We start from the raw sequence: 15,809 nt of genomic DNA, 5'->3' as shown, positions 1-15,809 counted from the left end.
AGGAGCAGTAAAACAAAAAACCAACCTTGCTAAAGATTCTTATTTTTGAAAAGGAAATCAAAAAGATTAAATAAATTCAGATTCAGGATTTCTTAGCAGTCAATCTACATGTTAGAGAAATGAAGCAGTGAAAGGCTTATCTAGCATTTAGAGTCTTTACTTTACATGAGGGCGTGCACCTCAGCTTGAGAAGAAAGGGCCTCAGGTTAAAACCACTGCATAAAGCAGGGTTGCTGCAGCTTGGCAAGTATTCTTCATGGCACAAAGTAAAATTTCTACCATTCCCAAATCACTGCAATACTTAAAGACAACAATTTCAACACATGTTCAAGCAGTAAGTCATTTCAGCAGTTTCTTATTTCTATGAAACAAGTTTCAGAATTGAGCACTAGGAGAAGAGCCAGATATTCTGGCAGAGGCTTGTAGTGTGGAAAGTCACCTCAAGAATTTTTCTGTCCTACACCATAGAAGGCGGAGACAATACCAATCATCACCGCAGAAGCAAAGGAGAAGTAAATGTTAGTAAAATTTAACAGATTAGGTAATGAATATAGGTATGAATATTGTTATTTAACTTCATAGTTACTCTAACAATAGAGAAAATAGTTGCAACACAGTCAGCTGTTGTTCCTCAAGTCCTGAAATGTAATTAGTACAGGGGTATGGTTTGGATCTCCTGCACAGAAGCAACAAACCTGTAACTGAAAAGTAGCGCAGTTGTTACTCTAGCTCTCTCTTATGAAAGAGGATTGAGCTAGTAAAACTACTGACCCATTTTTTAGGAAGAATGAAGCTCATCCTAGAGTCCTATTCAAAAGGCTTGCCTACAATCCAGTGCTGCTCAAGCAATAGCTTGACAGTACTCCATGCACTCGAATTCTAGCATCACAGAACAGTCATTACACACAGCCCTCAAGTAGTCAGTCCTTATACACACAAGCCCACTTTTCAAATACTGCTGCCGATCCCCCAGAGAGAAGCTACAGAGAACTCCATACACACACGCATTTTTATTTTAATAAATAAAGCTTTACAGGTTCAGGCATTTTTTTTTTTATAATCACATATACAGAACAGAAAAATGCCTGACCAAGTAACATGAATTAAACAACTAACCCTGGGAAGGAATGCATGCCCTCTGTAACACTGAAGACCTTAACTAAAAAGGGATTTCCCATCGGTAGCGTAGTAATTTACTTCACAGATTAGACAACTTGAAAGAGATGTGGCCAAAGCAAAGACAGCGACCCTTAATGGACTGCTTGTCCTTATAGAGCCATAACAGTGCAAGTAAAGCCAAGAGCCCAAACGCCTCCATTTTCTAGTGTCATTTCTGGATGAATATGTATGTCTTCGCATCCTTTAAGCAATACATTCTAATCACAAGTAGAGAGACTAAGCACAGCAGGTATGCAAAATTATTCCATTGAAGAATAGATATTGGATGATACGGTAATGTTATATTTCAAGATTTTAAATTAGCAGATGCATTTGCATCCCCTTTAGTATGGCAGTGGAACAGATCCCACCTTCTCTCATAGAGGTTTAGTCCAAAAACTTCCTGTTGGCATTAGCACCAAAGAGAGCCACTCTGATTTCTGGCATCATCTGTTGAGAAAGAGTACATCAGTTACATGCAACCGGCAATACAATTGCTGTACGTTCCTCACTTGGGGCACTATGTGACAGCCAGGTTATGCTTCAAAACTAAGAAGTTAATTCATTTGAGTTTTCTGAAGCCTTTAGCTGATCAGATTGCCAGCTACTCTATAGACTTAAAGGATTACCTATACTACAGCATAAGAAAGAGATGCCAGAGCTAGTTTTTTCCACTAAGGTACAACAGGTCTCAGTCAAAGTTTCTAGTACTCAAGCCAGCTTCAGTAATTCAAGTTAGCCTCAACACTTCTACATCTTGACTGCAGTGTAGTCATAACAAGTCTTTCAGTATCATAATTTCTAGAGTTTTATGCTCATGCTTAATTCAAAAGGGATCATTCTGGGAAAAGCCATGTTTGTTGTACAGAAGCACAAACAGTAGGTAATTTGCTTCTTTCCCTTCAAAAATAACTTCTTACTTGTCATCCACATTGAAATCTGAACTGTCACAACAGTGTGTGGGATAACACATTGCAAACACTAGGATTTAATTACAAGACAAAACTAGTTAATTATACCTCGTTCACCTTGGCTGTTAGAGAAACTCACCTGCTGGGCTACAAGGTCCAGACGACTTTCCAGGGTATTGGAAACCTTAATTTTACCATCGCTGTTATAGATTTCAACACCTCCAGCACTAGAAAAGGGAAAAAAAGTGATTTGTGAAATACATGGTACAACTCAAAGTCTGAATGTGGCAGAGAGATTATCCCAAATCAGCGTTTATAAGCAAGTCAGATACATATATAAGTTTTTTGTCTTTAAAAAAAAAAAAGTTTTTTTGATCATGTCTTAATAGGAGTCAGCACAAAGTGATCCAGTGAGGCAGCAGTGCAAAGTATCTTTGGAGTTATCAGAGACCACAGCTACATACAAGGGCCTTCGTTAGCATGATCTAAATACAAGCAGAGCTATGGAATGTGTCACTTAAACAGCTTCAGACTCCGTATTTTATTAATAGACAGCTTTCAGATTTTGGAATGTGAGGAAGAGTGCTAAAAGTGTTTGCTGGCCCATGCGTAAAGATAGCTGACTATCAGAATATACAGCTTTGTGCCATGTTCTTTATCATGCTATATGGAAATAGAGCCTTGCAGACATAGTAGACACAAACTCCATCCTGCAGCACCTTATGACTCAGTTTGCTTCATCTTGAGAAAGAAAGCATGGCTACATCCGTATTCTCTCTCTTTAAAAGACCAATAAGTTTAAGTTTCTACCAACAGTTATTCTCTACTTCGCTACTGCGAATCAGGATGGAGGCTGCACAAAACTTTTATTGACATTTTTTATTGAGACAGTGCTTTTCTGGAGGAAACTGCAGAGTCTCTGCTTGATTAACACAAAGAAGTCCTAAATTCCACGAGAACTGCAGCAGACACACTGTGGGGATATTCCAATTTTCTGAGACTGTTCTAGCAGGAGATGTGGCTTGAAAAGTTGCATTAAGTTAGAGCTCTGTATAAAAGACTCCCATTTCCCTTACATGTCCTCTGGCAGGAAGTTGTCTTGGTCAATGTGAATATCCACTTCCCTCTTGGTGGCATTTTTGTAGATGGGAATGCTCTTCTGTACAGCAGTCTAGGATACAAGATAAACCTCCAATTAGCATTGACAAATGCTAGTGCACCACTTGGCATGGTCACTCAATCATTTGTAGTAATAAAATGAAAGGATGAGGCCCCCTCCCTTTTTTTTTTTAATTAAGCAAATGTATTTCAGTATGGCTGTTGAGCCAAAACCAATTATTATTTTTAATATTGTAGCAATGTCTAAAGTTTCCCAAGCTAATATCCAAGGAAGCCAATGATCCCCAACTTGACAAGCGTACTTGTTCTCTTACATTGTATCTGCAGCTGAAGTGCAGTAAGTAAAGCTTGTTTTCATGTCACACAGATGAGATCTGAGCTGCAAATATTTGCAGTCAGGTCCCAGGCTTCGTGAGCAGGATACTGTCAAACTATTCCAGGTTTCTTACCTTAACCATGGGGAGATCCTGTTTCCTGCACCGAACAACTATTCTGGGCTCAAGCAGCTGGTAGAATCCCTGCACAAGATAACCATTACAGTATCAGAAAGTAAACATTTTAATTGTCTTAGAATTATTTAACACCAGGAAAGGACAGGAGCTGATCAGTTTGAAAACTAAAACCTGACAATATTAGCTTCTTATTTAGTTCTTTGCTCGCAAGTTCACCTCACACGGACATTCTGAGAGGACAGCGCCTGTATCTGGGAAAGAGCCTACAACTATGTTTCTTTGTTAGCTTCGAGTTTGGAACTCAAGTGCAACCAAACATATGTATCATAGGATTGAGTTGCCTAGACAATGTATATGTATACATAAGGATCATTGCTGAGCATGCAGCCAAGCTGACATTCTCCTATGCAGCTCTTAGAGAAAATATGCAGTGGTTTCAGATGCCCATTCTAATAATTCCTGCCTTGCAGTTCCTGTAGTAATCCATGAGAATAGAATAGGTAGGTTTAGTTACAGCTGGAAGTGACCTAACAATGATCACTGAGTCCAACTGTGAGTACTGATGAGTACGGGTCCCTCACTGGATCAAGTATAATGAGCCAAGACAGATGTGGCTCGCAAGAGTGAGACAGGTTTGTCTGATGTACAGCAATACCAGACCTAGGTGCGACAAGGAAATAACACTGAATGGGAAGCAGAAGCTGGTTGGAAACACTGTTAAGAAAACTACCATCAAGCTGCGGACAGGACAGCTGGCTTCTCTGAGTTTACAGTAACAGGACCAATTCATACCAGAAGGTGGCACTAGTGGCCACACGACTGACCCTGGCCAATGCTTACTGGATTTTCAGTTAATTTCTGTTAATTTAAAAGTTAATTTCTGGGGCAAGAGGATGGTATTCTAGCTCAGCAAAGCTTTGATTTCTGCTTTGTATGTCTGTAACAGATGCATGTCATACTACAGGAAATTTGTCAAAGCCAGGACTTACAGCCAGGACTTGCCGAAAAGATTTTAAAAGCAGATAACTATTGACTTACAGGTTTGGAGAAACAGCTTTTGCCAAAGGTGCGTTTGATCCAACTAATTACTGCAGAAGCTTAAAATGTGCACCCTAAACGTGCATGTTACAGTGTATGTGCATGCATCTGCAGTTATTGTTATAATGGAACTGCTGCTTGGTACACCAGGTTTTACACCTCAAAATAAGCTGCAGCCTTATCTGCTCAGAATCCAAGACTGAAAGATACAGCATAAGTGATGTTTAAAACTCAAAGATCAGCCAGCCAACATTCAATTTAGACTTCAACACAACTGCAACCTCCAGTGGGTTATGTTTGAAGAAAGACACCTAGGAGGATGGGGCTGTGACCATCTATTTGTTACAATTTAAATATTTACCTGTAGAACTAGTCCATCCAGCAGTGTCTGGTACCTGGCAGTATCCTTCACCACCTTGGCAAGTCTCTGCTTGGCCTCATTCAGCAAATCCTACATTCAGAAGAAATCAGATCAGCAGAGCCCATCTGTTTGGCATTTGGTTTCATGCCTACCAACTTTCTGTACTCCTATTATAGCTATCACACCCTGCCAACACGTAAACGTACACTCCAGCTGGTGTTCATCCAAGCTAGACCTTCATCTCTGTGCATGGCACAATACCCTTTCCAAACAGTTCCTTACTCCCTGCCCTGATCTGAACCCATTATAGCCTGACAAGAATTCCTTTTTCATGAAAAAGGGAGCCCTCAGTAGTAAAAGGATAGTATTTAGGATATTAATTCAAACAAATAAACTAAAATAGTTTGTAAATCATTACCTAATGTAAACTAATAAAGTTGCCCAAATAACTAATTTTTTCAGCTTTGTGGTTAAGCAAAGAAATCTAATCTATCTTTTTATCAAACAATATTCAGGTTAGATATTTTTTAATTGTAAGTAAATGCAAGTTAAAATTTAAAAGTCAGAGCTTATTTTTAATTTGAAGTAGCTGGGTTTGATTATCTTTATTCAGCAAATCAATTTCAGACAAGATTGAATTTTTTAAAAATTTGAGTCAATTCAAACACAGCTCCTAGAACAGAACCATCATAATTACTTCAGATAAAGAAATTGTATGAGTTAGTATAAACCTTTCTTTACTGTCCTGCCTCATAGTGTTTAAAAGAAGAGTGCATGTTAACACAATCAGTACTAGGATATAAGGCTATCACAATTTAACGTCACAGGACAATAGTTATATTGTCCACCCTAGAGTAACATAGCATTTCTGGAACTGCTCATCTCTCTTGTTCATGAAAGAGGCCATAGATCTGATAAGGGAAGAAAGAGCTAGCAGCATGTGACTTTAAATGTTTTAAAATGAGGAAGAGGGTTATGCATTACTCAGAAGCATGAGGTTGAGTCAGCTGATAGATGCGGAAGAGATTACCCAGCAGAGACTATCACAATAGAGTTGGCTCTTTAGCCTCCCACCTTCCTCCTTTCTGTGAATACAATCTAAAGTTCAAAACCAGGTTTAAAGATTCAACAAACTTCTGATTTTCTTCTGCTAACTCCCCTTTTTCATGGTAGCATTAACTCGAGCAACTTTACCCAATTTTTTATTTTTGACTTCTACAGGTCTGGCAGCTTTTCCAATAGCTCAATAGCACCATCTAGCAGAATATGGAACATACAAACTGTTCCTGAGACGGGGTAAGAGATAATAGGACACCTGCAAGCTGTATAATGAGCAAGAATGAGAATACACTACACTTGGTGTAAGATAAACATAGTAAGCCCAAACTAAGACTAAACGTAGCCTGCTCTAGTCAATGATTACTCACCCTATATGTCAACACACAGACTAGTCACCCACTAGAACAAGAAGCAAACCTTTTTATATACTAGGGGCCACTAAAGGAGACGGAAAAACCCAGTTAGTGGTGTTTTAAGCCTACTTGCTTAAGCCATACCAGATTTAATACATAAATGTTGCTTCAGGCAAACAGAACTCGAAAGTTCTACCATCCATGCAAGAGAGAATTCCTGCTCTTTAAAAGAATAAGCTGTTGTCCAAATGATAGATATAGCGCTGCCTGCAATGTTCCTGGCAGAGAATTGTGTTTCCCTAACAGAGCGGGTAATAGAAACTATGAAAATAAGCTAAAGCAGACTACTGAAGCTGAGCCTTAATGACTTTTCAGAGCTGCTGGGAAACTCATTTTTGTATGTTGAAGCAAATGCCACTCAATCACAAATTATATTTTCCCTTAGAGAACGGTTAAGAACATTTCCTAAAAGATGGTAGGAATAGAACCTCTGTGTCTTTACCACAGAGATACTCACTGCAATAAGGTCATCCCTTGCCTTGAGGACCTTCAGTCTTGCCTGATTCATCAAGTTGGACATCTGACTGCAAGTTGCATGATAAAGTTGAATCAATCCATCAGACTTTGACAGAAGAATTGCAAGATTTGACTAAATACTTTACATTTAAAGATAACAATACTACAACATGTAATAAGAAAGCCTGCCCACCTGTTTGAAGCTGTTTCTGAACTTGCACAAATGATTAGAAGGTAGAAGCCCGTCCTTCAGTAAAGACCCACCAAAACTAAACCCAACTTGAACATTTGTCCTAGAGTAACAGACCAGGGCAGAGTTCTAGGCATTAACTTGAAATCTGAAAGATTCTTTCACCACACTTACTAACAGTTATACTATTTATTGTAGCTCACCTTTGATAACTTCTCCCCAGGAAAAACTAGAAACTTATAATTAAAACTACATATATTGGCTACAATGTGCCTATTTGCCAGGGAAAAAGTGTTTTGTATAAAATTAGCAATAAAATGAGAGCTCAAGCTCTAAAGTCAGCCATCTAACCTAAGCAACTTACATTTTCTTTTGCTGTTCAATTTGTTTCTCCTTCTTTTCATAATACTCCATGATTTTCAGCCTCTGTGTCTGAACAAGGCGACCCTTCTCAATGTTGAATTCTTCTTCTGCCTATAGTAAAAATTAAATAACTGAAGTGGAAATTGATTCCATGGGCTGAAAAAAACAGAATCAAAATGAAACAGCCATGCTTTCAGAGCACATTCATAGGTAAGCTAGGATGATACAATTTATGGTTCCATATAAACAAAACATTTCAACCAGTACTCAAGTCAAAGGGAGTTCAGGATGTCTTCTGCTGAACTATAACATTGCTAACTAAGACACAGCTTATTTTATCATTGACTGACATGATTTTCCTTGCAGTATTTATTCCTCAGGCACAAAATTACCAAATTTATATATTATATACTGTTAAGCAAAACTCATTTTATCTGAGCTTCAGGTCTGTTTTGGTTTTGTAGAATTGGTCTCCTTTCTGGCTACAAGAGTTTCTACCTAAAACAAGCTACTCAGCCCTCAGTGTCCACAAACTTCATTACTTTAGGCAATTCTTACACAAGGAGAGTGACAGTATAGCTATTTTTTTTTAGTAAAGCCTAGCCAGACAGCATGTGAAAACATATGGCAAGGTTTCCTATTTATACTGGAGAACCCAACCTCAACTTCTGACTTTTGTTTGCAAACCATCAGGAACACCTGCTTTAGTGTTGATTAAATAGCGTTTTGTAGATCTAAATGTTTAAGGAAGATTAAATATTATTAGTAACACATATGCTGAGTCCAATGCCAACAAGATATTTCAGTATTGGTATAATGAAGACTGTTAGGGTTGTAAGGCACCATTAATCCTTCTTTAGTAAACGTCTATATTCTGTTACCAGGTTATTAAACTCAGTCTCTTGTGGCTTAACCTAAGTGAAGAATTCTGCAAATAATTCAACTCATGCCTTAAATATATACTTATGTTTTAGTTCCTCAGGATACCTACTAAATCACATCTAGAATTAAGTCTGCAGGTGGCTACACAGGTTTAGGTATAGTTATGAACCTGCTTACAAAGAAACTTTCACCAACATAATTCAACCAGTTTATCTTTTATCATTTTGTACATGTATGAATGCTTGTGCAAGATTACTAGCATTATTGCTTTAATTTACTACTAATCTCTCTGCCTTAACACACTATGGAAGTAAAGCAAAAATTAAAAGCAAACCTTACAGTAATTGCTTCTTAAGACAAACCTTAGTAGAATTCATAATTATGCAGAGAACTCCTTTAACCCTCAGTGATGCCAAGTTATGTATAGGAGGTGGGGGAAGGTGTTCCACTTCATCCAGTCTATTCACATTACCTCTCAGCTCTCCTGACTGCTTAAAAAAACTGAGTGACCTTGCATATGAATAAATTTATGTCTCAGTTTGAGGTAAAACAGAACCAATTTTCTGATTTGTAATTTTACTTTTTAGCTGGGCCTCTTCTAACTGACTAAATTCTGGAATTAACAGCACATTGCTCAGAAACTGTTCACTCTGAGAGTGATAAGACCTGATTATACCAAGGAACGGTATGCACAGAGGCTCTTGCTTAGACTTATTGCTATAACAACCAAGGTCAGCTAACTTTGCTGCTTGCCCCGTTAGAGGGTTGGAAGCAGAGAAGCGTAGAGGGGTCCCACCTGCAGGGAGGAGCAGACGGGACAGGTGACCCAAAACTGAGCAACAGGGTATTCCATCCCATATGCATCACGCTCAGTATAAAAGCTGAGGGATCAAAGGGGCAAGGCGGCTCTGCCTTTTTTTTCTTCAATGGCCGACATCTGAGGAGGACCCTGTCTGTTCGTCTGCCTTTGATCGCGATCTGAGCATTCCTGACTCTAGTTCCGGAATTCAGCTCCTGTCCATCGCTGACTCCAGTCTGGAACTTTCCCTGTGTCTGCTGGTGACGCGATCGTCATCCTGGGAGCTGGATACGGTTTTGTTTATATTGTATACTTTTTTTCTTTAATTTTTATTATTCTATTATTATTTACTATTTTCTTATTTATTATTATTTCATTAAAGTAGTTTAGTTCTTTTTTCTAAACTCATAAATCTCCTTATCTCTTCCTCTCCTCTCTGAGGAGAGAGGGGGGGAGGGCCATCTGTTGTTCTGATTGGCCAATCTGGCCAAAACCACAACAATTTATATTTAAGAATCACTAAGAAAACTTTAACCAAAAAATAGCTCCAACTTGTTTCAGTTTGTCAGAAGTTAACAAATACTAACTTGATTTGGTTGCAATATTTTTTGCTATGTAGTAACTAAACGTGAAGTAAGCTGTAGTTTACAGAAGTATTGTAGGACTGCTCTGACTGCAACTATCTAAACAGGATGTCAGATGCAGTTTTCCTTTTGACGTCAGATGCAGTTTTCCTTTTGCACTCACTGACATTGAACTCCCATTTTTACCTTTGCATCTATTTCTTCAGCCTTTTCATTGGCTTCCTGCTCAATGAAAGCCATCATATGCTTGATCTGTAACGAGAGAGAGAAAAGAAAATATTTCCTGTTGGAAAGGACTTTGATGAGAGGAAGCACTTATATATTTGTACACTAGGCCTCTCTGTATCCATTTACTAATTAATCTAGTGTTGTTTTTCAAGGAAAAATAATTGAGCATACAGGTCAAAGAGGCCATTCATCTTAACATAGATTACAAGGAAATTAGATTTTTTTTGTCAAGTAAGTCTATATAATGCTGTTTCACTGGCTGTCATTAGAAGAACGTACTTTAGATATGCAACTATACCAAACAAACCCCAAAACAAAGGTAAATTTATATAAATGTGAGGCTGGGTATCTTCATTCTTCACTAGTGAGAACAACTTTTTTTCCCCTAGGATTAGTAGAAAAAAATTAAAAAATCCTCACACAGTTAAAAGTAAAGTAGCCTGTTTGTTATGACATTCAGATGAAACACGGAAGATTAACATAGAGTCCCTGCTCTACATCAGGCATAGATGGCATCTGAATGAACCTGGGCCTTTCCCACTAGATAACGGGTGAAGCAAAGCAAAGGGCTACTGACCACTCTGGTCAGATCTGTACAACCAAAAGTTTCTTTACACACCTGAGAAATCTTTCTTGAAAAAAAGGTAATAAATTCTGTAAAGATTTACAAGGTCATTAAAAAATACTGCTACATGGTTCAAGTCAAAAGGACTTTATAAACTAGTTGCATATTAGTTTGGAGGAGCTGGGGAAGGAGACAGATAGCAGCGCTAGTTGATCAAGACCATATCAAGTATATCATGTGCTGCTTTAAAGCCTGGAATACACTAATATATTCTACTTGAAGAACCTTTTTGAAACCACCTAAAACCACTATAAAGCTCGGGTCCAACAGCCTGAAGACAAGGAAAGCAATCTGAGTTCTGCTTATTTATCACATGTCTTTCTGCGACTAGGCCTAAGTTTAGGTCCACGTTTGGGGCAGACCATAAGGACTTATGCCCAACCAAACTACAACTTTGAACAGGTGTAGCCATTTCCAAGGGCAGATGGAGTGAACCATATATTTGAGCGGACCATAAAAGCCGACTGACTTTTTGCTTGCACTTAATGATGAAACACATTTTGCGGACAACCTGGTCTGAACAAACTTGCACGAAAGATTCTATTTATACAACCTCATGTTAAATGAAATATTTTAAGATATTAGATTTAAGATATAAGAAAGGTGCCAATGTGAAAACTGAGCTAGCGTGCAGAACAGCACTATGCCCATATAGATGAAAAAAAACAGAAGTGAACAGACAAGTGGAAGATTTTAAGCATGTGCAGTGGAAGAAGTGAACAATATCTACATCCTCAAAATCAAATCAGCATTTTTTTCTTTTAATTCTAGTTTTAGATCTACCTGCACTTGTGAAATGACAAGAGACGTATATAAAATAAAGACATTATTTTGCTGAATAGCCTATTGTTGAAGGAGACTAAGAACTTTTGTATGGCAGTAGTAACCCATACATTACTGAGACACTTCCTCCAGTTTGGTTTGGTTTCTGAATTTTGGAAAAGTACTTTAAACAGTTCCGAGTGTTCAAGAAATGTCCTCTGCATAACGAAGACGAATAAGGTGGAAGCAAGCTAATATGGCATCCCAGTCTGGTCAGACTGAACAGTGTCATTTCCTTCAAAATCTGTTGTACTGAAATCCCTTTTTGCTTCTCATAGAAATGAAAAAAAGATCCTAAGTGACACTTTCACATCGATAAATAGGTTTAGTTTTAATAACGCTTACAAAAATATGTACTTTTAAATGAGAGATTAATTTTAAATGAAGCTAATAACTTTAGCATAGTAGTATTTCCTATAGTAGTACTACGATTACCCTTTCCATGGGAAGTTCTAGCTATTAGACTGGCTTTAACTAGAAGCGACTAGCCAGATTAGATGGAACAATCTATTAAACACCTTTGACAGAATAAAGCAACTAAGTCTATCAATGGGAAAAATTTTTAATTAGAGATAGTTTTCAAAATGAAAACTATTCAAAGTGCCATGGCAAGTAGTTAAGAGTTCAGAGAACCAGTTGGCAAGTTCATACCAGAGTCATATACATGCAGAACTGTCATGCCATCAGCATCATTCTCTTTTCCAGTTAACAGGATCACCCTAGGCTCAGGCGTGTAAAACAATGACAGGGAAGTTGCAGATATGAAACGCTATTAGCATATTACGTATTTAGTATATCAACAGATCCTGAACTAACCTTTGAAGTTCAGGTCCGTGGTGGCTGAGCAAGACCACCCCAATGTCAGCTTTACTATCTTCATGGAAGAGGCAGGAAAAAACAAATAAGTTTTGTGGATAAAAGGCAACAGAATGTAATGTTACAATTTCCCTTTTGCGGAAAGGCAACCTACTGGTTTTACTTTCAATGGGATGCTTCCTTGCCAAGAGACTATGTTTACTGAATGAGAAAGTGAGACACAAAGCACTTACGATGCAAAGGACAAAGGGAACTTGGCTGATCTGCTCATCACCTGTAGGAAACACCACGGACCAGTGGGGACTGGACCCGTGCAGTCTTTAACACAGCACGTCATTTTCAACCCAGCTCAAAGCAGCTTTTTTAGGCAAGGGCAGTGTTTACTGTCAATAAGGACAAAGTGTCCTGCCTCAGGAGGAAGTGTCCACAGTCAGACTTCAGGGTTGTAAGTTTCCATTGCAAGAGAAGCCCAGGTTGCACTACTCTGCTTAGGATATAAAAGTGAAAAAGGCATTTGAGAATGTTGAATAGCCTACGTAAGTTACAGTTAATTAGATGTAGTATAACTATAAGAAAAAAAGAGATGGAAAGTCCTTAGAAAGCGACATCTAAAAAGACAGTACTTATCTAGGACAACGTATTTCTCTGCCTTAAAGTGCAATTAAGTACTGTTGATAGCAGAAAGGCAACTCATTATAATCTGCTATAGTATGTCATCAAAATGCTTCAACAAAGTTCCCCATGGGTGGCCAATCAATCCTGCCAGGGAAAAATTCACCCTCTTCAGAGACTTCTCTTTCTCACTAAGCTTCCCAGAGAAGATCTTTCCCCTTCACCAACCCTTGCTTTCACAGCGGAGCACCACCGTGCCGCCCGCAGGCAGGGAGACCCTATGCCACAACTAAAACGTGAATCAGCCGCCGCTGGCTGCAGCCGCTTCTGCCGTTGCGGGGTCCAGAGCGGTCACCACCCCTCCCGCTCCGACTGGCCTTTTACCAGCCGGGGGGGGCTCTTCAGCTCAGGCACACCCGAACCCCACACCTAGCACAGCTTCAGGGCAAGCAGGCTGCCTCCTCCGCCGCCTGGGCCCAGCCTTCAGTGCCTCCCCTCACGCCGGGCCCGTCCTGTCAGCTCCCGACCGGGCCGAGCGCGGTGTGGAAGTGGCGCCCCGGCCCCGGCCCCGCTCCGGGCCCCTCGCGTTCGGGCTGGGGCCCGCGGCCCTACCTGCTTCTGGACGTCGGCATCGCTGAGCGCCATGGCGGCGGTGGTGGCGGTGGCGGCAGCGGCGGCAACGGGGCTCGATGGACGCCGGTTGGGGCCGTCGGCGAGCGCGAGCGGAATCAAATCCGGTTCGGGTCACAGCTGGTGCCGCTGTCGCTGTGTCACGGCGCCCCGCCCACCGGTTCCTCCGGACCAATAGAAAACTGAGCTCTGGCCGGAGTCATGGGGGTGGGTCCTTGCGCGCGGCAGGCTGCCATCTTGTGGCCGCGGTTGCCGTGAGGGGTGGAGCGGGTTGCACCACCCCTTCCTGCCGCGGGGAGTCCCGCTTCGGCCGGCTGGCCGGCCTGGGGGGCTTCCTCCGCGTCTCCCGCCGGCGGCAGCCGCTCCGGAGTGAGGCAGCCGGGTCCGGACGGCTCTGCCGGGCGGGGGGAAGCCTCGGGGAGGCGGGGGGACAGGCCTCAGGCGTCAGAGTTCAGCCTGAGTTCAGGGAGGGGAGTAAACTTCCCCTGGCACGTGGTGGTTTTAAGGGTTTGGTGGTAATGTCTTGTTCGGTGTGGAAACTGCTTCCCCAGTGAGCTCCATCGCCTATGAGGACAGGCTGGGAGAGTTGGGGTTGTTCAGCCTGGGGAAGAGAAGGCTCCAGGAAGACCTCATAGCGGCCTTCTAGCACCTAGAAGGAGCCTACAGGAAAGGTGGGGAAGGACTCTATCAGGGAGTGGAGCGATAGGACGAGGGGTAATGGCTTTAAACTGAAAGAAGATATGTTTAGATTAGATATCAGGAAGAAATTTTTTACTGTGAGGGTGGTGAGGCACTGGAACAGGTTGTCCAGGGAGGTTGTGGATGCCCCATCCCTGGGAGTGTTCAAGGCCAGGCTGGATGGGGCTTTGAGCAGCCTGGTCTAGTGGGAGGTGTCCCTGCCCATGGCAGGGGGCTTGGAACTAGGTGATCTTTAAGGTCCCTTCCAACACAAACCGTTCTGTGATTCTATTTATAAAATCTCACAGTTTTTCCAGGTTTGGATTGGCAGAGAGAGATGAAACTGGCTTTTTAACCTGCACTGGCGATGTGTGTGGGGGGAGGTAGTGTTAAGGAGCACAAAGAGAGAAGCAGAAGGATGGAGGGAGCAGGACAGCCGAGCAGCAGGGAGGCTGGGGGTCAGGGCTGTCGGGTGGAGGCAGGTCTTGTGGTGGACCCCTCAGGTTGGCTCTACTTTCATGATTAACGGCATTTCATTGTAGGAATACATGGAGGGAATTCAAAGCCTTATTATTATTACTGCTACCTTTTGTGGCGCAGAAGTGTTCAGGACCATTTTCAAATGATGTGCTGATTCTTCCAGAGCCCTGTTGCTGCTTCCGCTGTTTGCTTTCTGGCAAAATTTAAAGCGATCTTCATAACACTATAGTAGTATTTGTTTATTCTGACTGGCAGGAAGCCTCTGTTTCCATTCTGCAGCTACATTTACTGGAAAAAAAAAACCAGCACCGTTCCTTACAAATCGCTGTCTAATTGTGGTATCCTGGCATACCCGCGCTTCCTCCTGGCTTGTTTCTATTTCGTTAATTTTTAACGTGCCTTTTTTCTTGTTTGTTTTCCCCATGCGAAAAACCTTGTTATAAAAATACATGCAACTTCTGTAATATTTTTTTTTTCATATTTCGGTTACGTCACGACACAGGGCATCGACTTGTATTTGGGGAGGCTCGAGAACATTTTACTGTTATTTCGGGCGCGATCGGAATTGATATTAAACCGGTCGGGACTCCGCTCTGGGACGCTTCCTCCCCTCGCGCCGCCGCGGCGGAAGTCCCGCCCCCACCGTCCCCCTCCGGGCAGTCACGTGGCGGGGGGAGGTGCCCTGGCCGGGCCCCGCCCGCCCGGCGCGGGCCGTGACGCGCGACATACGCCGCAGTGATGTCATGCCCCCTCCTCCCCCTCCCCCGCCCCTCCATCATGGCGGCGGCGGCGGCAAATTAGGGCAGAGCTCCCACCGCCCCCGGCGGACCCGCCCGGCGCAGCGCCGCTCCTCCACCGGACCGGACCGCACCGGCCCCCCCCCACCGGCCGCCGCCGCCGCCTCCTCCTCCTCCTCCTCCTCCTCCTCCTCCTCCTCCCCGCCCCCGCAGGTGAGGAAGGGAGGGAGGGAGGGGGGCGGTTTGTTTGTTTATTTATTTGTTTTCCCCTCGCGCCCCCCACCGGCCGGGAGCGGGGCGGGGGGAGCGGGCACAGGGACGGTGTCGTCCCACCCCCTTTCCGCCGCCGGTGAGGGGAGGGGGCAGCGGCCGCGCTCCGCGGGGTCGGTGGCCACA

The 15,809-nt window shown here is 42.2% G+C and overlaps 2 protein-coding genes across 4 annotated transcripts in view; one reads left to right on the top strand and one right to left on the bottom strand.

Moving 5' to 3' along the window:
- Positions 1 to 991: 991 nt before the first annotated feature.
- Positions 992 to 13,667, bottom strand: ATP6V1E1 (ATPase H+ transporting V1 subunit E1). The gene is made up of 9 exons (XM_054189645.1): positions 13,501 to 13,667; positions 9,972 to 10,037; positions 7,522 to 7,631; positions 6,969 to 7,035; positions 5,040 to 5,129; positions 3,638 to 3,706; positions 3,146 to 3,240; positions 2,209 to 2,296; positions 992 to 1,608 (listed from the first exon to the last, which is right to left on the bottom strand). Exons 1-9 carry the CDS (start codon positions 13,531 to 13,533, stop codon positions 1,546 to 1,548), a joined length of 681 nt encoding a protein of 226 aa, XP_054045620.1. The 5' UTR covers positions 13,534 to 13,667; the 3' UTR covers positions 992 to 1,545.
- Positions 13,668 to 15,407: 1,740 nt separating this feature from the next.
- Positions 15,408 to 15,809, top strand: part of BCL2L13 (BCL2 like 13) — a 45,365-nt gene continuing 44,963 nt past the window's right edge. The window contains exon 1 of one of the 3 annotated variants that reach the window (XR_008464639.1): positions 15,408 to 15,626. Coding sequence is in view for 2 of the 3 variants with exons in the window: in XM_054189577.1 (XP_054045552.1) it covers positions 15,420 to 15,626 (207 nt within the window). In the remaining variant the exon portion in view is untranslated. The remainder of the gene's footprint in view (positions 15,627 to 15,809) is intronic. The other 2 variants (XM_054189577.1, XM_054189566.1) reach the window with 2 other exon arrangements.

Source organism: Rissa tridactyla, chromosome 1 (genome assembly GCF_028500815.1).
Source record: "Rissa tridactyla isolate bRisTri1 chromosome 1, bRisTri1.patW.cur.20221130, whole genome shotgun sequence".
NCBI classification, from domain to species: Eukaryota; Metazoa; Chordata; class Aves; order Charadriiformes; family Laridae; genus Rissa; species Rissa tridactyla.
The sequence above is the reverse complement of the archived record's forward strand: the minus strand, read 5'-3'. Positions and strand labels throughout refer to the sequence as shown.